The sequence below is a fragment of the Zalophus californianus genome, chromosome 11 (assembly GCF_009762305.2).
Source record: "Zalophus californianus isolate mZalCal1 chromosome 11, mZalCal1.pri.v2, whole genome shotgun sequence".
NCBI lineage: Eukaryota > Metazoa > Chordata > Mammalia > Carnivora > Otariidae > Zalophus > Zalophus californianus.
This window is the reverse complement of record NC_045605.1, coordinates 110,250,205-110,274,427: the sequence shown is the minus strand read 5'-3', so window position 1 is coordinate 110,274,427 and position 24,223 is coordinate 110,250,205. Positions and strand designations below refer to the sequence as shown.

The 24,223-nt window shown below is 56.4% G+C and overlaps 1 protein-coding gene across 3 annotated transcripts in view; it reads right to left on the bottom strand.

Moving 5' to 3' along the window:
* Positions 1-8,543: 8,543 nt before the first annotated feature.
* CTTN (cortactin) overlaps positions 8,544-24,223 on the bottom strand; it is a 31,513-nt gene continuing 15,833 nt past the window's right edge. For 2 of the 3 annotated variants that reach the window (XM_027579836.2, XM_027579837.2), the window contains exons 9-18: positions 24,022-24,132; positions 23,407-23,517; positions 22,474-22,584; positions 21,145-21,200; positions 18,603-18,672; positions 16,364-16,512; positions 13,911-14,000; positions 11,703-11,847; positions 10,888-10,959; positions 8,544-9,754 (exon numbers count right to left, since the gene is read on the bottom strand). In XM_027579836.2, coding sequence (XP_027435637.1) covers positions 9,618-9,754; positions 10,888-10,959; positions 11,703-11,847; positions 13,911-14,000; positions 16,364-16,512; positions 18,603-18,672; positions 21,145-21,200; positions 22,474-22,584; positions 23,407-23,517; positions 24,022-24,132 — 1,052 coding nt within the window. In that variant the 3' untranslated portion in view covers positions 8,544-9,617. The remainder of the gene's footprint in view (positions 9,755-10,887; positions 10,960-11,702; positions 11,848-13,910; positions 14,001-16,363; positions 16,513-18,602; positions 18,673-21,144; positions 21,201-22,473; positions 22,585-23,406; positions 23,518-24,021; positions 24,133-24,223) is intronic. The other variant, XM_027579838.2, reaches the window with a different exon arrangement.

The following is a 24,223-nucleotide window of genomic DNA, read 5'->3' as shown; positions in this document are numbered from 1 at the left end:
AATCTAAAGGTATTCTAAAATTAAAAGTTTATTTAAAAAACAAACCAAGGAGGGCGCCTGGGTGGCTCAGTTGGTTAAGCGACTGCCTTCGGCTCAGGTCATGATCCTGGAGTCCCTGGATCGAGTCCCGCATCGGGCTCCCTGCTCGGCAGGGAGTCTGCTTCTCTCTCTGACCCTCCCCCCTCTCATGTGCTCTCTCTCTCAAATAAATAAAAAAAGCTTTAAAAAAAAATAAGTAAATAAATAAAAAACAAACCAAGGAGAACCCCATTCTGTTCCTTGCTGCTGTGGACCATGGACCGCTGGGGTCGGTGAAGGATCTCACGATGGCTGGGTGAAAACTTGCTCTAAAAGCCATTGGCTGGGTAGCTTCTGGGGAGATCATACCCCAAAACCAGAAGACCATTGCTAACTCCCGGAAGTCCTGGAAGGAGATGCTTACCTCCAGGTTGGCTACTCTCCCCGAGAATCCACCTGCTATCGACGGGGCTTACGACAAGGCCAATGTGGCAAAGGCTGGGCATGGTAGACGACTTGGAGAAGTTTAATGCCCTGAAGGTTCCCATGCCCGAGGACAGATATACTGTTCAGGGGGATGCTGAAGAAAAAGCCGATGTGAAGAGCTGTGCTGAGTTTTTGTCTCTCTCAAAGGCCAGGATTGAGGAATATGAACAAGAGTTGGAGAAGATGAAGAACATAATTCCATTTGATCAGGTAACCATTGAGGACCCGAATGAAGTCTTCCCCGAAACCAAATTAGACAAGAAGTATCCCTATTGGCCTCACAAGCCGATCGAAAGTGTATAAACTTGAGTTGGGGAGAAAACTCTGGCCCTCATATTATAAATGCTGGACATTAAAAATAAAAAAAATAAAATAAATTTAAAAACCAAGGGGTGCCTGGATGGTGCAGGCAGCTAAGTGCCCGACTCTTGGTTTCAGCTTGGGTCATGATCTTGGGGTTGTGAGGTGGAGCCCTGTGTGGGGCTCCACACTCAGTGGGGGGAGTCTGCTTCAAAGACTCCCTCTCCCTCTCCTTCTGCACCTCCCCCTCCCCAAATAAATATTTTTAAAAAATAAAAAACAAACCAAACCAAACAGCGCTGCTGTGAATATACCCAAGTGTGCTTGTGTGAGAGCGTCTCTCGGATGCTCCCTGGGGACTGGATCTCGGCATCTCCGAGCTCCCAGAAATCATCAAACCGCTGCCCCCAAGACCGCTTGCCTCTGTCAGCTCCCACACATCTTGGTGATGGTTCCTCGGGGGGGGGGGCTGCTCTTTCTCGGCTGCCCAGCCCCTTGGCACAGATGTTCCACACTCTCACGGGCCCTGCAGACGGGCATGGGAGGACATCTCCTTTATGCACAGGTGCACGTACAACCAGGATAAATCCTTAGACGTAGAACTGTGGGGGTGAAGGTGGTTCTATACGTTTCCATAAGTCCTTGCAGGGCCTGTCGGCCGCCCCCTCAAAAAAGGTACCAGCGTATGCCCGTCAGCCGAGCATCGTTTTCTATGAGGGAGCCCATGCCCATTCTTTGCCGGATTCAAATAAGAAACTCAAACATCTCCCTAGTTACACGTTGCTGCCTTATAAGTTACCCCAAAATTGAGTGGTCTAAAGCAGCAGTAAAGATTATCTCATACTGTTTGTGTAGGCCAGGAATTTGGGAGACGCTTAGTGAGGTGGTTGTGGTTCAGCCCCTCTCGTGAGGCGTCGGCTTACGTGTTGACCGAGACTTTCTGGGGACAGAGGATTCGTTTCCGAGGTGACTCACTCACATGGCTGTTGGCAGGAGGCCTCAGCTCCTTGAGGGCTGTCTGAGCTTCCTCATGATGGAGGGCCAGCTTCTCTGAGAGCCCATGATCTAAGAGAGCAAGGCTGAAACTTCAGTGTCTCCGATGATGACTCACATTTGGAGGTGACACCCCGCCATTTTCCCAGCGTCCTATTGTTACGCAGGTTGCCCTCTTCTATGGGGAGGGGCTGCCCCGGGGCACGATCCCAGGAGCACTGGGGTTGTGCTGGAGGCCGGCTGTGACAGCGTCCTTGCAGTTTATGGGTGAAGGTAGGACCGGAAGACACATCTAGTCAATACTGTTACAAAGGGGTAAATAGAGCATCTGCCAGAAACCTACAGGTAACACTCCACTTAATGGGGAAAGACTGAGCGCTTTCCTCCAAAGACTGGGAACAAGGACATCTGCTGTCAGCACTGCCAACATGGTGCTAGACATTCTAGCCAAGGCAATATGGCAAGAAAAGGCACAGAGACTGGAAAGGAAGAGATAAAACGGTCTCGTTTTGCAGGTGATGTGATTGTCTGCATAGAAAAGCCCAAGGAATCTACAACAAGAAAAACTTTCTAGAATTTATAGGGGAGCACAGCGAGGTTACAAGATACAAGATAAATATACGAAAATCAATTGTATTTCTTCTACAGACAAGCAATGGATGTGTGCACACTGAAAACAGAAATAGAGTTCATAACTGCCAAAAATAAATGAAATACTTAGATGTAGATCTGACAAAATACATATAAGACTTAGATACTGAAAACTACAAAATGCTGATGCAATAAACAAAAGAAGATGTAAATAAATGGAGGGAAATACCATGTTTCTATATTGAAGGCTCTCTACATGGTGAAGACAATATGTAAGTGTAGTGTAATTCCTATCAAAATCCCAGCAAGGGGCACCTGGGTGGCTCAGGCGTTAAGCGTCTGCCTTCGGTTCAGGTCACGATCCCAGGGTCCTGGGATCGAGCCCCACACCGGGCTCCCTGCTCCGCGGGAAGCCTGCTTCTCCCTCTCCCACTCCCCCTGCTTGTGTTCCCTCTCTCGCTGTGTCTCTCTCTGTCAAATAAATAAATAAAATCTTAAAAAAAAAAAAATCCCAGCAAGATTTTTCGTAGATACAAACAAGATTATTCTAAATGTATATGGAAAAGCAAAGACCTATAATTGCTAAGACAATTTTGAAAAGAAGAGTAAAGTGAGAGAAATCAGTCCACCCAATTTCCAGGCTCACTGTGCAGCCACAGAAACCGAGACTGTGTGGTATTGGTGGAAAGATAAATTGATTAACGGAACGGAGTAGAGAACCCAGTATCAATTCCAACCCCACATTCCTACCAATTGAAAAATGGTTTTTTTTTTTAAGCAAACGTAAGTAATACTGTGTTTTCTTTGTTTTCGGTAAATGGAATGAGGCATTTTTATTTTTTCCCTTCACAAGTACACAGGGCAAAAGGTAATAATAACCCTTGAAATACTAAGGGTTAAATTCTAAAACTTTAGTTTTATTTATGACATTCATCTTTAAGGACTTTGGTGCTAAGAAGTTAAGTATCACGCTGACATCTCAGATGCCTAACTGATCCTTCCAGAAAACAGATGGGATCACTTCAGGGCTTCAAAGTCTTCAATAACTCCTGTGTGCACTCAGAATAAAGCCCAATCCCCGTAACTGGCTTATAAAGCCCTTTATGACCTGATTGCTAGCTCTGGTGTTTCTCCATACCCACCTGTGCCTGAGAGTCCAGCAATATCAAGGCCCTGCTCACACACTGTCCTTCTGCTCAGACCACCCTGCTTCCCCCTGCCACCCCAAGACCCAGCTCAAACCTGACCTCCCCCAGAATCTGTCCCTGACTCTGCCCAGCTCCCCTCCTCTGATGCCCATGGCACCCCTGCCTTTCATATGGTATCAGGATTTTTTATCTGTCCCTATACCTACAAACTACAGGATTGGGACTGTCTCTCTCCTTTTCTTTTTTTTTTTTTTTTTTTTTTTTTTTTTTTTAAAGATTTTATTTATTTATTTGAGAGAGAGAGAATGAGAGATAGAGAGCACGAGAGGGAAGAGGGTCAGAGGGAGAAGCAGACTCCCTGCTGAGCAGGGAGCCCAATGTGGGACTCGATCCCGGGACTCCAGGATCATGACCTGAGCCGAAGGCAGTCGCTTAACCAACTGAGCCACCCAGGCGCCCTCTCTCCTTTTCTTTAAACCATTTATCATTTTAGTGTACAATTCGATGACATTTTGTGCATTCACAATGTTGTGTGACCACCTCCTATGTCTAATGCCAGAACATGATGACCCCAAAAGGAAACTTCAGAGCCACCAGCAGTCACTCCCTGCCTCCCCTCCCCTGTCCAGAGACTGTCTCTTTATCTCTGCATCCCCAATTCTTTTTTTTTTTTAAGATTATTTATTTATTCATTCATTTGAGAGAGAGCGACCGAGCATGAGTTGGGGGGAAGGGGCAGAGGGAGAAGCAGGCTGCCCACTGAGCAGGGAGCCTGATACGGGGCTCGATCCCAGGACCCCGGGATCACGATCCGAGCCGAAGACAGACGCTTAACCGCCTGAGCCACCCAGGCGCCCTCTGCATCCCCAGTTCTTAAGCAAAGAGGCAGGGATATAGTAGGAAATCGCTACTTGCTCAGTGAGAGGGCAACCAAGCTGTCCCGAGTTAAGGTCACCCCCAGCAGCTAGTTTGGGAAAATGTCTGCCCTAACGTCCTCCTCTATTCTTTCTGCGCCACTCAGGGGGTTCTGCCAAGCTCGCCTTTTCCACTTCATCAGTTGCAGTTAATCTCCTTTGAACAAAATCTTGACCAAACATCACACCGCCTCTTTTTCCCTACCCAGACCTGCAGGCTAGACAGACAAGTTACTGGGATCTCTGGCGTTGCCGACGGGCACAGGCTTACCGTGCTACCCTTCCCTCGAGGCAATGTTCCGTTAAGGGCCCCAGCTTTGTTGGGGTCCTCTGTCCCAGCAGTGCACCCCGCTGGGCCTCAAGCCGTGCCTCCCGCCCTGTGTGCAGGCAAACCCCTCCACTCCAGGCTCCACCTGCCGCACACTGATGACCTCATGCTCATCAGGACTGGAGGCCGAGCTTTCTGTTTGGCTCCTGAGGATGTTCTTACCCTTCCTACCACCTCAGCTCTACATTTAAAAGATGTTGGTTACCATTTATGTACTGTTTTTGGCATTTTATGGCAAGAAGGTTATCATAATGTCCAGTTCCAGGTATTTCCAGAATTGAAAGTCCTTGTTTGAATGGTCACCATGAGCCTGTCGTGAGTCGCTTATGCGTGTGTAAGAAAGGAAGCAAGCAGATGATAAAAGGAGAGGGAAGGAAAGAAAGGGGGCCATTCCCCGGAAGTAAAATGAAACACAAGCAACAAGAATATGCATTTTCATTTAGAAGATGGTCAGAGACCTGAAATTTTTATAATACTTGAATTTGGTGAAAGTAAGAAGAAACGTGCTCTCATGTGCAAAACTTTCAAGAGGGAAACTTCATACTCATTGACCTAGCGAGTCAGTTGGAAACTGTTTGCACTTGTAGCAGATACTAGAAATATAATTATGGTTTAGATAGAATAAAAGTTTGTCTCTGCCTCATAAAAAAAAAAAAAAAAGTACTGAAGCATGCAAGACTAGTGTGGCAGCTCCCTGATGTTGTCACAAACCCAGGCCCTTTCTGTCTTTCTGCTCCACTATCCTGAGAAGGTACCTTCAAAGTGCCTCATAGTCCAAAAGAGCTGGCAGAGCTCCAGCCATCACACCTATATTCCGGACAATAGAAAGGAGAAATGGAAGGAGGAAAGAAGTCAAAAGATACTCCCGCTGTCAGTCCTCTTTGTAAGGACCATTCCCAGAAGTCCTCCACAACGAAGTTTCACTTCCAAGCCAGTCACACGACCACATCTAATTGCAAGGGATGGAAAAATACGTCTTTCAACTGGGCTGCAACGCTGAAGACAACGGCTGTCAGCTGGGAGGGTCAGTCAGAGGGAGTGGGGAGAGGTGACCAGTCTCTGCTGCACTCTGCCAGCCCACTTCTCAATGTTCCTCCTCCACATACTTGTACCCAAGTGTGCAGTGAGACAGAGGTGCCGTCTCTGACAGCAAAGTGTCTATCCGTGGGGCTCGACTAATTGTCACATTCCTAAGTGAAATTCTACACAGAGGATACAAAAGAGGATGTGACCAAGATGGACAAAATCTATCTCTTGTTAAAAAAGCAAGTTGCAGAAAGCAAAGCACAGTGCGAACCTGTGTATAAAAAAAAAAAAAAATTTACTTGTTATAGGGGCTCCCGGGTGGCTCAGTCGGCTAAGCGTCTGCCTTTCGTTCAGGTCATGATCCCAGGCTCCTGGGATCGAGTCCCGCATCAGGCTCCCTGCTCAGCGAGGAGTCTGCTTCTCCCTCTCCTGCTGCCCCTGCCTGTGCGTGCGCTCTCTCTGTCAAATAAATAAGTAAAATCTTTTTAAAAAATTTACTTGTTATATGTGCACGTGCTTGTATATAGAGAAATTTGTCCCTAAAATTCCCGTAAATCATTGACAAAATCCCCGTCAGGGAGTGAGAGAGAAGACATAGGGGGAAGAGGTTTCCTTTTTTACGCCAGACCTCATGGCACTACCTGCGTTGTTTTCGACACGAACTCATAATGCTTTTATAATATAAGAAACGTAAGCCAAACACAGCAACAGTCAAATAAATACTAAAAAGGGGCCAGCATTTGCGTGCAGTCCTCCCCGGACCCTCCACCTCCCCGTCCTTCCACCCCGGGTCTACAGGAGCCCCCGTCTCAGGCAACAATACTCAAGATAAAGGTGATTTCAGAATTGATTGGGGGGGGGGGGAGGGAAGCTAGAAAGATTTAACAAATATTTTGGATTAAAAGTGTATGGTGTTTGTATTGAACAATGAATTAAACAGGACTCAGTGAGTCGGTCTGGAAATTGAGCCACTCTCCAGAACGTTGCTTCTGCGAGATGGCGACCGGGGCCCCGCTGAGGTTCAGACCTGCAGTTTTAAGGAGGGGCCAGGGTAGCCCTTGAGAGTGCACTGGCTGGAGGTGAGGGAGTAAGCCTGTGGGGTCCTGGGCAGAAGGAAGCCTCAGTGCAAAGGCCCTGAGGCAGGGACCGGTGCTGGCTCATCAGAAGGGAGAGCGGGAGGGCCGCGGCCTGACTCCCGGGGACACGGGAGCTGCTCCAGAGTCACAGCCCGGGAGGGAACATCTTTAGAGGCCAGAGGAGGTAGGAAACCCGGGTGGGAGCTATCCCGATAACCCAGGCAAGGGGTGAAGTACTTCCACGGAGTGATAGCAGGAAGGCGGGCCGTGCTTCAGGACACAGCCGGCAGGACTTGCTAGCAGATGGGACAGAGGGGAGAAGGAAGGAGTCCGGCGACTCCAAGGCTATGGGCATCCGCGAGGGAAGGATGCAGCCGCCTTTGCGCTGAAGCGAGGGTCTGCGGGAGGCGCCGGCCTGGGGCGAGACTGGAGTCCAGCCTGCAGGAGCCAAGCCAAGAAGCCAGTTCGACATCCTGGGGGAGGCCTGGTCTGCAGGGCCATCCCCAAGCGTGGGTGCCGACAGACCAGGACCGCGCTCGAGGACAAAGCCCTGGGGCACCCTGACGTTTAGAGGTCAGGAGAGAGCATCAGGACCACGAGGGCACAGGAGAACAGGGGTCCAGGAGCGGCTACGGAGGATGTCCCCAAGACACGTGTGGCAGAAGGGTAGGGGGCGTGCAGACAGGAATGAGGACAGCTCCGGGCCACTGTGGTCCCTGAGGGGGCGGCAGTGGGCAGCTGGACGGAGTGGGTGGGAGGTGGGAGACACAGCCACCAGATGGTGGAGGCAAGCCGACTGCTCCTCGACAGATGGGTAAGGCGGGGCCCATCTGCACGATGGACTGTCACAGCCGTAGCCCGGAAGGACGCGCGGACACCTGCCATAGCAGGGACGGACCCGGAGGACGCGATGCCGAGTGACACGGGCCAGCCACCAAACGACAGTTCCCGCAGGGTCCCACCCACAGGGGGTCCTGGCAGACCCGCGGCGGTGGCGAGTGACCCCCCAGCTCCCGTAAACGCAGGACGGCACGGCCCTGGACCGTCCGTGACCCGCGCTGCCCTCCGTTTCTTCCAGGGACGGTGAGGGCGGCACGTCCGGAAGGCCCCACGCCCCGTCCCGCCACACAGACGTCCACGAGGAGAGGCCCGCCTACCCCCGCGGCACCTGGGGAGCCAGGCCTGTGCGCACGGCCCCTCCGCCGCCACGGTGGCGGGGCCCCAACGCAGAGGCCGTGACCGGGAGCGGACGACCACCCGGCTGGGCGGTCCAAACCGGCTCACGGAGTCTGTCGGCCCCATGACACCGACGCCAGCCTCCACATGCCCCACGTTCAGCGGCTGCTTCGAACCTCAGGGTACTGCACCCCAGAGAACAGTGCCTTCAGCCCCACTATAACCACCTCGGGACTTACTGTGAGAACTCTTAATTCCAAAATGATTTTTAAACAGATGGGGTTTTCTATTTTGCTTGATATTCCTGTCTAAAGAACATCAGAGTGTAAATACATTTCCCCTCATAAAAAGTGCCCTTTAAGAAGCATGCTTCTTAAAGAGGGAATCTTTAGTTTGTCTAAAGCTGATAAATTAAAGATCAAGGGTCAGGAAGCCAACTTCTAAGTGGAACAAAGTGACCAAGACCAGAGGAACATCAGCAAGCAAATGGATCAAAAAAAGTTTATTTTGAATATTTAATTTAAAAAAAAATCATACCTATGATGTGTGCTACAGAAACTTAGATACAATAATTGCATATAAAACCCGACCTAATTGTGGTAAAGCAAGGATTATGCAGAAACGCACTTGAGGAAGTAGATGCTCATGTCCCCAACACCCAAGACACCGCGACAGAATCTTCCGGAAAGGCTGCCCCGGACCGTTGCCAGCACTGACCTGGCCTCCCCGGCTCTCAAGAGGGTGATGTGCTCCCAGGCAGCGTCCACGGGGAGCATCCTGGGTGAGAGAACTCACTCTCTGCTTCACTCTTTAGCCAAGTCAATCGATCGCATTTGACTGTCAAATGCGTGGTATTTTGGCACAACAAACACGAGTGCCTTGGTGGAAAAAATGTTTCTGGCAGGGTACGACAGTGAAGGCGCCTGCCTTCCCGCGGCGGGGGGGCCATCCTCTGACCCAGCAGACACAGGGCTCAGCCGCAGGGGGCCGCCGGGGGCTGCCCGGGGAGGGCCGTGTGCGCAGCACTGGGTGACGCTGCTTCGGGGGCAGGAGCCGCGACAGGAGCTGCGACAGGAGCGGCCCTCCTGGCGGCAGGTGTCAGGAGAGGGACAAGGGAGGGAGGGGAAAGAGCGCAGGTCTGGGGAAACACGAAGGCGCTCCCACCCGGAGCTAAGGCCGCCACCCGCTGCACCCCCGGTCTCAGTCCCAGCCTCCCGTCAGCCCCCCCTCTGCTGGGGACAGTGACTCCCGCCCGACAGCGCAAGGCCGGTCCGAGCACAGGCAGCGTGTCAGGGGTCCCGACCGCCACCGGTGGGGCGAGGACAGCAAGCACTCAGGACAGCCGAGGGTCCCTGAAGTGGCTCTGACAATCAATTTGGCAGAAACGAAAAATGCCTTAAATGCGTAAAATCGATTACCCAAGTCCTCCTGAGGCGTGTGATTACAACATATTAGCGAATTCTGTGGCATGAGCATTTCCAAAAGCGTCAGCAGAAGGATCACATATAAAAGCGGTTTGTACAGCAGCCTCCGATCCGGGCACCGGCGTCCCGCCGGGCACCTACGGCCGCAGCTCCACGTAGTTGGCCGGGAAGAGCCCGTACCTGCCCTTGCACAGCCCGCGCCACCAGCCGTCATCAATCATCTCTATGTTGGTGATGATGTCGTCGGGGTCGAAGGAGATTTCGTCGTCGCCCGCTAGGGGAGAGGGTAGAGAGACAGGAGGGTGACACTGTGACACTGAGCCCGGCCGGTCTGCTGGAAGGGGCGCGCTCCGGCAGCCGCTGGAGGGGCTGGTGGCTCCCGGCTGGGCAGCAGAGCGAGCCTTCCCACAGAGCACGGCCTTCCTTCCGCTGCCCTGCCCTCCCCCGCACACATCAGCCCCGAGCACGCGAGCCAGAGCCCATGCCCAGGCTCCCCGGCGCCAGGCTTCTCCCATTCTCCCACTGGAGAGCGTGCTTACAAGGCGCCAAGGAGAGCCTAGGAAGGAGCCCGAGGTCGCGGCTGGGGCGGCAAGTACAAGGATAAATGTACCATGGTGTAAAAATTTACAGATACCCAATTTCACAAAAACCACACCCATGCCAACAAGTGTGTGGAAACAGGTGTAAGTAAACAGGAGGTGCACATGCTCTTCCTAGGGCAGGATGGAGGCACCACGAGCAGGGAGGGGGACGTGGGCATACCCCACCGGGGGCTGGCAGTGCACCTGGAGCTATGGCCGGCAGCCTGAAGACGCCCAGCATCTTGGGAGGACCACACAACAGCCCTCAGCAGCAGCAGGAGAAATGCTGGCCCGCACACTGGACTGGGGGCGGTGGGGACACCGCAGTGCGGGACAGATGGAGGGGCCCGTCGTGTGCTCCGCGTAGTACACAGTGAAGAGCAGGAAGCTCTCCCGGGACCACCCTGTCCTTGGGGCAGGGCCTCGGGCGGGCCGCGGGTCACCCCAGGATGAGGCCATGGGGTGGATCAGAGACAACCGGTGCAAACGGGAGAAGAGGTGGCTGGGACAGCCGGTAAAAATGGCACCTGCAGCAGACGTCACGGTGTCTCAGGGCTGACCCTCCCACTTGGAGGATGGAGTGTGCTTTGGGGTGGGCAGTGTCCTCGGTTCTGGAGAGTTCACACTGGGGCCTCTGGGGGGCCTGGGGCACCCCTGTGGCTAAGAGTAACCAAAGGTTCGAGGAGACATAGAGATGGCGGGGAAAATGGGAGTTTCTGTAACTTTGAGATTACTTCTTAAAAACTGTAATAACGCTCTGGGAGTCAAACTCCTAAGAGCAGCATCAGCGGAGAACAAGCAGCAGGTAGGAATGTGGGTCCCTCACCGGCCTGGTAGTCATACAGGGCGACGGCCGTGATCCCAAGGTCATTTTCGTATTCGTCGTAGGTGTTTTCCTCTGAAAATAAACCGAGACAAGAACTGAGGGTTAACCAAAGTGCCCCCTCGCCTTTCTCAGCCAGCCCTGCCTGGGGCACCGACCAGCAAGAGAAAGGAGTCCGGGTTTACGGAGCAAACCCACCCCTTCCCAACGCGGACGCCAGCCGGGGCGTACGACGATCTGGGTGGGCACTGAGGCAACTTTCAGAGGACGGGCTGTTAAACTGTACGTATTTGGTACTCTGAGGAGGGGCCCCATGCTGCCAACGCCTCACGTCGCACTCGGGGAAAAGCCAAGGCTCTGTCCTAAGCTGTGCTCTCGGATGGAGTCAGGCTCAATCTGCCCAAATATAGGGAAGGAAACCTCATCTTTAAAGATGAGAGACGGACTTGTGCGTTCATCCCACTGAAACACGTATAAAATGTTTCCATTTTATAGAAATCACCTTTAAGGACCTCAAGATGCTCTGTCTTCCTGGAGCTGGGCTCTGCCCCAAGCTGCTAGGGAGAGCAGCAGGGACCTCTTCCTTCACACCCCTCCCTGCCCACCACCCCGCAGCAGCCGGGGCCCTTCCTGGAACGCCCACGGGAGGCCATTCTGAGCCCCGGGGGAGAGGGTTCTGGCGCCCTCCCAGCGGGGGAGACGAGGACCCCACCAGCACAAGCAAGGGGGGGGCGGGTCAGGCCACGGGGAGACGGACGCCACTTTCACAGAGGCGCAGAGACAGACAGGGATTTGGTGGGACGCCCCTCCCCCTGTACCTGCTTGATAGTGCCCGGGGGCCTCTGTGGCCTCGTAGACGGTGTCCGAGGCGTAGGCCAGGCCCTGCTGGCTGCCGGCGTCTTGGTAGTCGGCCGCCTCCATGCTGTACACGGGCTCGGGCTCGGCCTTGAATGAAGCCGCGTCCTGGGGAAGGGGAGGGTCAAGGAGACATCTCCTGTGGCCCACGCTGGGTCCCCGACACAGGACTCCTTCTTAGTTCCAGGGGGGTCGCAGCATGGACCCGCGGGTGAGGAGGCCCTGTCTGCTCACGTTTTGAGAACGCTCGGATTCTAATCGTGGCACAGCGCCGCTAAAAGGACCACATACCGTCTCCTGCTGAGCAACCCCACCGTCACAGCCCCCGACACCCCAGAGTCCTGCAGCGACGAAACCACGCGGCCTGTGGGGAATAGCACCGCCCCGAGCCGTGCCTGCAGCTGAAACCCAGGGCCCGGGGCAGGTGGGCCCGTGAGTAAAGGCCCAGGCCGCCGAAGCTGCCCAAGGCGCCCAAGGACCCGCCAGCCCTCCTGTGCTTCTGCCGCGCGGCCTCGCAGCCCCACCCCCAGCCGGCGGGTTCGGGTCTGCCCACGTCCTCCAGGGGAAGGGGAGAGGGGCCAGTGCGCCATGCAGGGGCAAACGCAGACACCCACAGGAAATCGACACCGGGCTGTTTACAGTTGTCGTGATTTCTGACTCTGATAGAAGCAAGTGGCTTTAGTCCGTCCATCTTTCTGACCAGGGACCATCTGAAGGCACCGTCGGGGGCTCAGAGAGAGCAAGGGACACGCAGAAATGCCCCAGTAAGAACCAGCAGGGTCAGGCACCGGCTTTCGCTGGCAAAGGGCCGTCGTGGCTCAGGCAGCCTGTGAGAGCCACTAGGGAGGCCACGGAGAGGGAACTCGGCATCCAGGCCAGGCACCAAGCCGCTCAAGGGACCAACCGCAAGAGAGCGACAGGCCCAGAGCCTTCTTTGGTCAAGTCTGTGCTGGATGTGCAGGGGACGCCCTGAGGGTTCGAGGCCAGGTCATGGTGTGGGAGCACTGCGCTGGCTGCCCCGCGGATCCCGAGCAGGTCAGGGGTGGGGGGGGAGCCCCCCCTGGCCTGCCCGGTGGCACCCTACTCCCTATCCTCTCGAGTCAGCAGCGCTGTCCCCGGCGTGTCACATGGTTCTGGCTGGGCTGCCGGTCACAGGACCTACCTGCCCTCCCACTAGGGACAGCAAGTCACTCCAGCCTTCTCCAAGGACCGACTCCTCAGTGACCGGCCCAGCAGCGGAACAGGACAAGGGGAGAGGGCTCAAGGCCCCTCTTGCCACTGGGTCACGAGCCCCAAGGCCACGCCACAGTGCCTGTGAGTCCAGGAGGACACAGCCACCACGAGGGGGCAGCAGCTCACAGAGGGCCCTGGTGGCACTGTGCCTATGCCCCCGAGACCCAGGCCTGCTGCCCAGAGCTGCCCGGCTCATGAGCTACCGGACACCTCACCCCTGCAAGTGTCAGCAAAGCTGAGGCAGCTTCTGTTCCTCACAAGCCAGGCCTCTGAGGACGTCCCGGTGAGAGCGGCGGGCAGGGGGCCCAGGGCAGTGGCCAGGGCAGAGGGGACGAGACGCAGGGCTCGGCCAGGTGTGGTCACAGGGGCAGCGGCAGAGAGCCGCGATGGAACGGGGGGCAGGGAGGCGGGCAGCCCAGTAACTCGGAGCCCAGGAGAGAAGACAGGTGTGAGGGACGCGAGCGGGCGGTCACGAGGCACCGAGGACGGGAACGAGGGTTACAGACCAAGGACAGTCGCCGGGGAACACTGCGTTCGAAAGGCACTGAGGGAAGGAGAGCTGGGGCGGGCAGCTCGTGTGGAAGGACGGCAGCTGGGGGCCGGGAAATGGGTCCCCGGAAGGGAGTGGGGCCAGCGTCAAGTGCTGCAGAGAGCAGTCGAGATGAACTAGAAATCGTCGACGCAGCATCGGGAGCCCCGCCCAGGAGGCGGGAAGGCCAGCGGGGGCAGCCGCGCACACAGACAGGCTGGACGTGCGGCACGTGCCCCCGGCACTCACGAGGGCTCCTCCCCAGGCCGTCCCCTCGGGGGGGGGGGGCACCAAGCAGAATGGGGTAGGGGACCCCTCCATGCACGGTGGCATGGACCTGGGAAGGATGCGTTCGGGGGGGGGGGGGGGGGGAGTCAGACTCATTTGCACACTGAACGAAAACACCAACCTCATAGACGGGGCTTGGGGGCGGTCTCTCCTGAGCCGGCTGAGGAGTCGGGGAGGCTGGGGGCGTTGGCTTCTGGGCTTGGGCTTGCTCCTGTAATTGAAACGCAAACGCCGGTCAGAAGACTACCAGAAAAAGGTCCACCCAGGCTTACGTGACCGCGCTCACTGCCAGAGCAGAGCGTGGGGAGTACGAAGCATGGAGACTCAACACCCACAACCGTAAGGACAAGGTGAAGTGTAGGTCATGCATCATCAATACCCAGGACGTCAGGGGCCCCCAGTCCTCCTGCTGCAAACCACAGGGGGCAGGCAGGCTGCCATCCTGTACCAGGTCCAGACCTCGGATAGGTGACCAGACGAGGACCTTGAGGTTCCGAGCTGCCGCTGCTGGGACTGAGATTTCTGGGGACCTACAAATGGGGTGTGTTCTGCACGTGGGACATATAGGAATCTTTGGGGGCCAGAGTGTGGGCTGTAGTGGACAGAAAAATGGAATCTCAAAGACACGGACACCCCAGACCCCAGATCCCGGGAGGAGGCGACCTCACAAGGCCAAAGGCACTGACGATGGAAGCATTTACGGATGGGAGGTGGGAGACAATCAATCCCAGTTTCCCCGGGTGGGCCCGACATAACCACAGGGATGGTTCTAGACGGAGGCAGGCATGTGAACGACCCATCAGAAGAGATCACCACAGAGACAGAGGCTGGAAGGGGCCCCGAGCCTGGGAACGCGGGCGCCTCTAGAAGCCGGAAAAGGCCAGCAAACGGGTCTCCTCTGGAGCCTCCAGAGCCGTGAGAGGGTCCACGTGTGTTGCTCTGAAGGAGAGTCTGGGATCGTGTGGGATGGCAGCCCCAGAAAACCCGTGCGGACAGCCTGGCATCACAGCGGAAGAGACAGGCCCGCGAGGGGCCCACACCAGGACGGGGCGGAAGCAGGACCTGAACCTTCCCCGGCCTCTGCCCCGCCGGGCTGCCAGTGGGACAGTCAGGTTCACAGGCTGCCTGGAGCCAGCCCCAGCTCAAACACCCAGGCCCGGGCGTGTTCCCGGGCAGGGGTCCTGTCCGGGCTGGCTCCACATGCATGGCCCGAGACCCGGGCTGCCACTCGCACCTGAGCTGCCGCACGAGGGTCTGGGACGGCCCCTCTCACAGCTGCTGGCCACAGAGAATAATTCTCACGGCGAGCCAGCAGGACCCGAGAGTCAAGCACGTGTGGATTCGTGCTCAAGTACCGCCACCAGGAGCACCCCACGGCCCAGAGGACTCTGGAGTGAGGACTGAGCGGGGAGGGCTCCCGGGGGCCAGCAGAGGCGAGGGGTAGGGGCTGAGGTGGAGGACAACACGGCAGAAGGGACAGCAAGACAAGGGAAAGCAAAGGCGCCAGACAGAACCACAGTGACAGGCGTCCGCAAGCCGCCCGCTCGTCCTGCGCCGTCCAGATGCTGACGGGACTAGAAGTCACGACGCGCAGGCAGAAAGTGAGGAAGGCAATAATTACTCGATGAGACCGAGCTGTCGGGAAAAACGCCTTGTAGTCTGTATATCCATGCGCCGAACAACCAACAAAACTTAACTTGCGAGCTCCTTACTTGGGAAGTTTCTAGCTATCACGGAATTAACAAGACGTAATTACACAAACTGGCTCTTACTCGGCGTGTGACGGAACCACCTTCGGGGCGTATTTAGTTCACGTCTCTGGTGCCCACGGCACGTTCATTTCCTCAGTCCCCCGTTCCCTCTCGATGGGGGTCCTTAGAGCCCTAACTACTGATTTTGGGGGGGGGGGGGGAGACGTCTATGGAACGGAACAAAGCTTTCCGGTTTACAAAAGAACTTCATGGGCTTTATCTCTGATTCTGCTCCACAACTACCCGGGAGCGCGGCAGTGGGTTCTTCCGTCCCTGGCCCGCAGGAGAAGGCGAGGCTGCAGCAAGGAGAGCCCCAGACACAGGCGGCCTGCTCAGCAGGTGGCAACCAGAGCCACGGACATCCAGGCCTGGGGAGGAGGCCGAGGAAGGGACAGGCCCAGGTGCTCCCGCTCTCCTCCGGCAGCCCCCGTTCCTGCCTCCTCGGGCGGACAGGAGGCCAAAGACGCGCGCACACAACAGATGCAGGTGCAGAAAGACGCGAGGGTCGAAAAAGAAAGTAGAGATCGGCTCTGCTCCTTCACAGGGAGTTCCCTCTGTACTCTCGGCCTTCTCCCCAGGAGGAAGGGGCTTCCAGAAGGCCACAGGTCAGAACGGAGACCGCCAGGCACGCGTGGGGCCCGGGGCTCCGCGGAGGGAGACTCTCGGAGGCGGGCGGGCACGGGAGCAGCACCGGCTAGTACCTGGCGGTCAAAGGCCCCGCCATGCGTGTGGCTGACAGTTACAGTTCCTAAGAGCAAAGCCTCGAACTAGGCTTCCAACGTTTTCCGCGGAGAACCGTCCGGGCCACGGGCCCCACACTCACATGCAGCTGCCTCCGGGCCTCCTGCTGTTCCTGTCGCTCCTTGGCGAGCCTCTGGGCCCTCTCGGCCTCCGCCTTCCGCCTGTCCTCCTGCTCCTTCTCCTTCGCCAGGTTTTCAAAGTTCGCTCTAATGTTGCTTGTTCTGCTGTTCACTACAGAGGGGAGGAGAGATGCACGCTGGTCAGAGCGGCAGTGTGTCCCCCCAGTCACGGCCCCGCGCCAGGGCGGCCCGCCCCATGGGAGCCAGCGTCGCGGGCAGCCGTCCCCCAGCGGCCGGCTCAGCCTGCCCGTCCCAGACCGGCCTCGGCGCCTCCATCTCCAGCGCGCCCTGGAGGACTGCCAGACGGCGGGAGCCTGGTATCTGTAGTATTTCACACTCCCAATGGCCCTGGATTCTCACCAGCACACACTCAGGAAGGCAGAAATACATTTTCCCTAACGATGCCCTCGATGACACCGTACAAAGCACTGATGTTGTGTAAATCTCAAGCCCGGCCTGTACATCTGCCAATCCCCTGTGGGGGGTGGGAGGGGGCCACAGAAGCAAATTCTGCGCCCGTCTCGAGGAAAATCATTTGTGCGCTAAGCTGCAAGTTGCGCTGATTCTTCATGGAACATCATTTTGCCCTGAAACAACTGACAAAGTACGGGTGTGCATCTTTGGTATTTGGCAGATGTTCTCTCTAAAATGAATCAACTCAGTCTACCATGTCAAGAAAAACGGCAGTATCGGGCGCCCGGGTGGCTCAGATGGTTAAGCGTCTGCCTTCAGCTCAGGTCATGATCCCAGGGTCCTGGGATCGAGTCCCGCATGGGGCTCCCCGCTCAGCGAGGAGCCTGCTTCTCCCTCTCCCTCTGCCTCTCTCTCTGACTCTCAGAAATAAATAAATCAAAAAAACATTAAAAAAAACAAAAAAAAAAAACACGACAGTATCTACTGTCAATGGGAAAATTCAAGCTTTCAAGAAAAATCAGAATGGTTGAAAACCTGTATCTGCTCCGAGCACGACAACTTCCCAGTTCCATTAAGGACTCTGGTAAGACTGATGATGATGTGAATGAACGTCACTGGGGAGACTACAGAATGAAAAATGCAACATTGGGAAGTCGGCTAACTCAACGGTCTAGTACTCTGCAAACGTCCAATGTGTGTTCCAGAAGCATGTGGCAGCCTGTGAGAGAGAGGACCCGCTGGGAGCACCAGGAAACCACGGCCCGTCCCAGTGCAGGGTCGTGAAGGAGCAGCCGCAGCTAGGGTAACGCCCTTCTCTTTTCCAACAGCGTACCTGGGGGAGTCCAGAGCTCCTTCCTAAACATCCTTTACCACAACAGATCGAATGCAGAAGCAGCTTAAGAATAAAGGTCTTTGAGAGAGGAGATTTACAGACACACAAAGCAATGCCACGCTTCTGCGTGTGTTTTGTTTCAAAAACGTGGTTATTTTTTCCATAAATAGTATTATGACATTAACATGATGTTTCCTTGTTTTTAAGTGCATTAGTAAAATCTTAAATTCTTGTGTTTTAATCCCACTACAGCAAAGATCAAGAGACAAAAGCCCCACAAACGATCCCTATGAGTGTCAGAGTGTCCCGAGACCCCCAAGTCTGGGAACCGCTGACCTGGGGCATCCACAGGAAACAATGGGGACGCTCTGCCTCCTACCGTCCATTTACCACTTTCTATACATTTCCCCCAACTCAGCAATGCTCCTCAGGGTGTGGCCATGCGGCTGAAACGGGTGGAGGGCACCTTCTCTGGTGGCAGCCAGCTCTGAAGACAGGCTGGGAGCAGCCTGGCACAGGGCCCAGAGAGAGAGAAAAGGCGAAGTGTCTACTTCAGCTTCTGCACAAGCGAGCAACACGCTCCTCACATCACAGCCGCGGCCGACTGGCCAGCCAGGGGCATCTGCACGCGCTAGAACCTCCCAGAACCTGGTCCCTGGCAGTGAGGGGGACCCCTGCAGATGGGCGGCTGGCCCTGCTCTGCTTTGGGAGGCACCCCCCCACACACAGACCCCCACTGGCAGAGCGCTGCAACACGCTGCGCGCGAAAGGAGCCTCCGAGCATCCGCGGGGACACGCAGGCCTTCCGTCAAGGCACAGCCAAACCCCCTCCCCAGGTGAGCAGAACAAGGGCGCTCTCCCTCGCTCCCAGCCCACGCTGTGCCCACGACGGGAACACCCACGGTGTGGAAGTTCATCCTGGGAAAACCGCGGCACTGGGGTCGGCCACGACTTACCTGCCTCAACGGGGACGGTCTTCTGATAAGCAGGGGCCACCTGGGCAACATCCTCGAACGTGGAAGCGTTCTACCAAGACAGAAGCGGGGAAATCAGGGGAGCGCCTTCCTTCCTCCTCACAGCCTGCAAGGGTTTCTACCTCACCCGAATGTGGGAGCCTGCCCTGCAGCTTCCAAAAGAGCCAAGAGTGCCCAGAGGTCTCACCTCCGCCTCTCTGCCCACACACGAGGGCAACAGGGCGGTTAAGACTACCCCGTGTGATGCTGCACCGGAGGGGACGTGTCGTCACGCATCTGCCCAGACCCACACAACGTACGACACCAAGAGCAAAGCCTGACATCATCTAAGGACACTGCGCGATGAACACGTGTCCGCACAGGCTCCTGGGCTGTAACAAGCGCATCCCCCTGGGGGGGGGGGGGGGGGGCGGTGCTGGTAACTGGTAGTAGGAGGGGCTGTGCATGAGGGAAAGCAGGGGTGTATGGGAAACCTGTTGCTTTGTCCCATTATCTGCTAAAACTGCTCTGACCCCTCCCCGCCAAAACACATATCGGCATTCGTGCAGTCATAACCCGACGATGTGCTCAAGCTCCCCCACCCTCCCTGGCCACCGAGAGAGGCTTGCGTGTTTGCGGGGACCCCGATGCCTCTGCTCTGCCAGGGACAACACCCTGGGTCACGCTGGAACCTCACGGGGCCTGATGCGCGAGATCCCTGCTTTCTGTTCTGTAGGGGACCCAACTCTGTCACAGCAAAGGGGCAGTGATGACCGTCCATCCAGAGGTGGACTCAGACGCACACAGACAGGCTCACAGGCCCCCCCCCCCCGCCCCCCCGGCCATCCTCAGTTTCCCCGTGAGTAAACACCTCCTGGAGAAACACGTTTGGGACCCTGGACACGGCTGCTTTTCTGCCACACAGAACAAGGAAGAAGGGGGCCCAAAGGAGGCGAGCAGCTGAAGCTCACCCACCACGTGAAGCTGAGGGTGAGCAGCTGCTCTGAGGGGTGCAGCATGGGCGGCACAGGGGACGCGACCCAGCCCGCTGCCCCCCGTCCCCCACCTGCCCTTCCAACCCAGCGGCATCCAGTCCTGGCGCCTGCACACCCAGGGGTCACTGAGCCATCCCTGCCTCACCTCCAAGTGCAGCTGCTGGGCTGCCCTCAACAAACCCTCTACCTCTTCCCAGATGCCTGCCCAAACTGCCATGTCTGCCACGCCTCTTTCCAGAACGGTCTCGGACGCCCACTCCCGCAGCCTGGAGCGAAGAGGGTGTCTGCAGCCTCCGGATGGCCCCCTGCTGCTCGAGGGGTGACCGCCCCGTCCAGCCAGTTCTCCAGCACGCTGTGCCGCTTGAGGTCGTCTCTGCCACCACCCTGGGGGCTTCTGTCCCAGCTGTGCTGTCTCCCCAACACCACGACCCCCCTCCTCCTTCCTGACCAGAACCCTCTCCTGCTGCTACTCCCCAACACGAACCCTGCTCTGTCCCCTGGTCCAGCCTGCAGGACACCTCTCCCCCATTTCCATCACCCCCAGGGACCACTGCAGACCCAAGTCCCAGGGACCCACCTCTCTCAGGGACAACCTCATGTCACCGCCTGGCTCTGACCCCTTGCGCACATTGACGGGAACCCGGGTCGTCCCCACCCCGTTCCACGTCTGTGCCCTGCCACTCATTCCCGGGGCCCACACACGGTCACGTGGCGGGGTTCCCTGGTTAACGATGTCTGTGTGGCCAGCTGTGAGCCCCATGGAGCAGGACTGCAGGAGGACCAGCCCCGTCATCAGTGACCAGGGGCCAGGCCCAGGACTGGGCAGGACGGCCTGACTTCGTTCAGCTGAACTAAGGGGACGGAGCCGCTCCCAGTCCCCAGCGTGGAGCTCGTAGGCCCACCACACTGACGTAGCCGGGCTGCAAGCTACAAGAGCCATCCGACAAGTGCTTACGACCGACCCGCTGAGGCTCTGAAGCTGTCGGAAGGGACAAAGTCCCCGGCAAGAGGAACGGGGAATCCCAAGGGCACGCTGTAGGAGGTGGCCCAGCACTCAGGCCCTGACTCTAGACACTGTGCTGTGCGCCTTCCGCAGGAGGCCAACGTCCCGGGTCTGCGTGCTCCAACGTGGAGCCAGCACTCACGCGTGGCCGTGAGCTCTTCTTCCGTGGCCCGTGTGACCAAGGAACCCAATTTCCAATTTGGTTTACTACTAAGCTGAATTCAGAGAGCCACACCTCTTGGGCCTATCATGTTGGCCTAGAGTTTAAATGGCCGGGTTCCAACGGTGGTCCGGCCACACGCCCAGCTATAAAACCGGTAGGGAGAGTATCTGCCTCACGGAGCGGCCGTGTGCAGCCCAAGACAGGACACCCCTGGCACGTGAGGCGAGGCCTGGCACACAGGAAGCACCACTCCAGGGTCCGTCCTTCTGAACACGTGAGCCAACACCCACCGGAGGCCATCCCCGGAGCAGCACACAGCAAGAGCTCCGTAAATTCCCCAACCTATCCACAGAAACTACTCGGCCCTGGATTGGAAATACTCACCTTATCCATCCGATCCTTCTGCACCCCGTATTTTCCGCCGAATCCTTTGGAGTAGTCTGAAATGTGGCACAAGACAACACTTACTCTGAGGTCGAGGACCAGCACAGTGCGGCCAGCAGAGGCATGCAGACAGAACCAGAAACAGCCCAGGAAAATGCACCCAGCGCGGAAAGAAACGAGAACAGCCAAACAATGAGTCTTTACTTGCAAGGCTGTTTTGTTTGTACCAATGGTATTCAGGAAGCAGGCAGGCGCGAGGCAGAAAAGAGGCGTGTGCATGCTTTCCCGCATTCTCCCAAGGCACAGAAGGGGTGCCGGGCGAGGGCTGGAGGCAGTGAGAGCGAGGAGGCCACAGCACAGGCTGGGGAATGCACTGCTTCAAGAGCACAGTCTTCCGCCGGCTATGGCTGACCGGCCGCATCCCTTCCTGCGTCCTGCTCCACTGAGCACTACAAGGAGGCTCAACCGAAGGCTTCTCTTGCTTTTTGAAAGAAAAACAATTCCACGGGGAAATTCTACCGGCAGAATACTTATGTCCCGCAACACAGATCTACGTGACCGTCACGCCGTCGTGCAGCCCTGGTGCTACGGGAGAGAGCCAAGGCCGTGCCCGTGCCGTCTGCCGGACAGACCCGAGTGCACGCTCCTGCCCCGCTGGGACCCTGGCACCGGACGCCTGAACTCTGCCCCCGGAACTCAGGCCAAGTTTGGACGGTAATTAAAGAAGGACAAATGCACTGGCCAGAGTCCCAATATCTCCATCTAAAGCTTCCCCGTTTCTTTTCAGTTTTGAGCACATGCTGTTGGCTCTGTGTGAAGAACTTATACGTAGATGGTGTCACCCAAAAAACAAAAACAAAAACAAACAGAAAACATCCCCACCCCAGCCAAAGACACCACCACAAGGGAAACACAGAAACCACACAGAACACGCCGGCCCCGGGCCCCTCGCTGCCACCTTGCCTCTGGTTGAAGGCTCGGGACCAGGAGGAACCAAACAGCTCACTGGGTGACTCCCAGCAGTCACGGTCAGCAGCAAGAGCTCTTGGAGAAGGTTGCTGGGCACCCCGCCCCACCCCTAGTCATGTTACGGGGTTAGGAGGACATTACCCTGCAAACTACTCATCTTACCAAACACAAAGTTCTAAGGGGCCGAGGGGCAGAAAGGGGTGCAAGTCAGAATCACTCCAGCGTAAAACTGGGTTGAGAACACCCACGTGCCCCTGACAAGGGACAGCGGCTAACTCGGAAGGCTGAGCCCCTGAAGTCTGTGCTAGAGGTGGCTGCACCGGAAGGGGAGGCGGGGGCGGGGCTGGTGAGCAACTATGCCTTGCTGGGACTCGTGCTTGGCCAGTCTCTCCTTGTAATCAAACCCCACAGCACAGGAGTCCTGCCTCTCGGACTGAACACCAAATCTGCCTCCAAAACCAGCCTTATAATCTGAAAATCCACCAGCAACAGTGGAGAAAACCGAGAGAGGAAACACAGTTTGGTTAGAATCGTATTAGCAAGTGCAAGCATCAAACACATTGTTTAGAAAGCAGGGCTCTACAGAGTGCAGGGGCTTGGAGCCGGTTCCCGGGCTCACGAAGAGGCCAAAGTCGGCTCCGAGGTTACGGGACACACTGAAACTCGAAACACTTCAGCCAAGATCTGAAAATAGGTTAGGGACTGCATCTGAAATAATTCAGAAAAGGCACTCCATGCTTTGAGGTTTCCTTCTGGGGTCCTACCCGCGCTGCAGACACGAGAATGCATCTCTGTGCGTGTGGAGAGAGAGACACGTTGTACTCAAGTATCACAGGGTCCCGCGGGTCGGCCCCACTTCCCAGGGTGCTGGCTGCAAGGGCGGGTGCGAAGCCGGGGCACACGCAACGGGGCCTCCACCCCACCCTGCAGCCTAGGTCCCAGGGACGGTGTTCGTTCTGACGAGAACACGCTTCCAGGCGGAGGCAGCGCCCCGCGGCACACTCTACCAACGGGAATGCACACGCGGGCAGACAGCAGCGTCCCCAGGATGCTCCGGGAGCACAGGCGGGCACGGTGTCCCCTTATCAGCAGCTCCCGGGGGGCGAAGGGGGGCTCATTGCTACGCTAGCTGGGGAGCATTTCAAAAATGTGGCAAGCACAGGACAGCCCCAAACGGTGGAGAGAAAAATGACACACGACAGAAATGTAGCAAAAACGTAGCACACTGATGGACCTGTGGACGGAAACAAACTTCTGGAATGATCTCGGGAGGAGTAGGCATAATAAATGTACCTTTCTGGGATTCGTGCAGTTGCAGTTTCTCCTGGTGATCCCAGCCAAGGGCACATTTGTCTTGTCTGTCTCTCTGTACACCGAATTTTCCTCCAAACCCTTTCACGTAGTCTACACGCACAAGAAAAGGCCACAATCTAGCGTTAGTGGGGAGCCCGGGCAGTGTGTTCCTGATACGATGAGACCCACATAACCTGCTAAACCCGTCCTCTCTCTTCCTGCAGGAAGGAGGCCTCGCCGACTGTGTCTGAAAAGCAGCCTAATCTGTGCTCTCAGCACCATGAGCACACAAAGGACCCCGCGTACGAAGCTCCAAGGCACGCAGCCTAAAGCAGCCCCACGAGCCACCACTGTCTCCCCGTTTACAACACAGACGTGCGACACACGGCCATTAGTATGGACAACTGCTGGGGCGCCAGGGCCAAAGACGCGTCAGGATATGGTTTCTTCATTTAACAGCTGCGCTTGTGGACTTGCTATATTTCAACCTGCGGTATTTAATTAAAAAGAGGCATCTACTTTAGGGGTTCCCAGGGACACTTTCCCTTTCTGTTCTGGCCAACACTCGTCATGCTACCAGCTGCCGGCGAGAGGAGAGGAGAAAATGGAAGGCACCTCTCTGCGACTGGTGCTTCTCCGTCCTGCCCTGGTACTCGAAGCCCACGGCGCTCTTGTCGACCTTGTCCTTGTCGATGCCATACTTGCCGCCGAAGCCCTTGGAGTAATCTGCGAACAAGAAAAGTACTGTTTATATAGCAGCAACACAATCGGTGAGCTGATCTGAGACAGTACTCTTATCACCCACTTAAAAACAAAA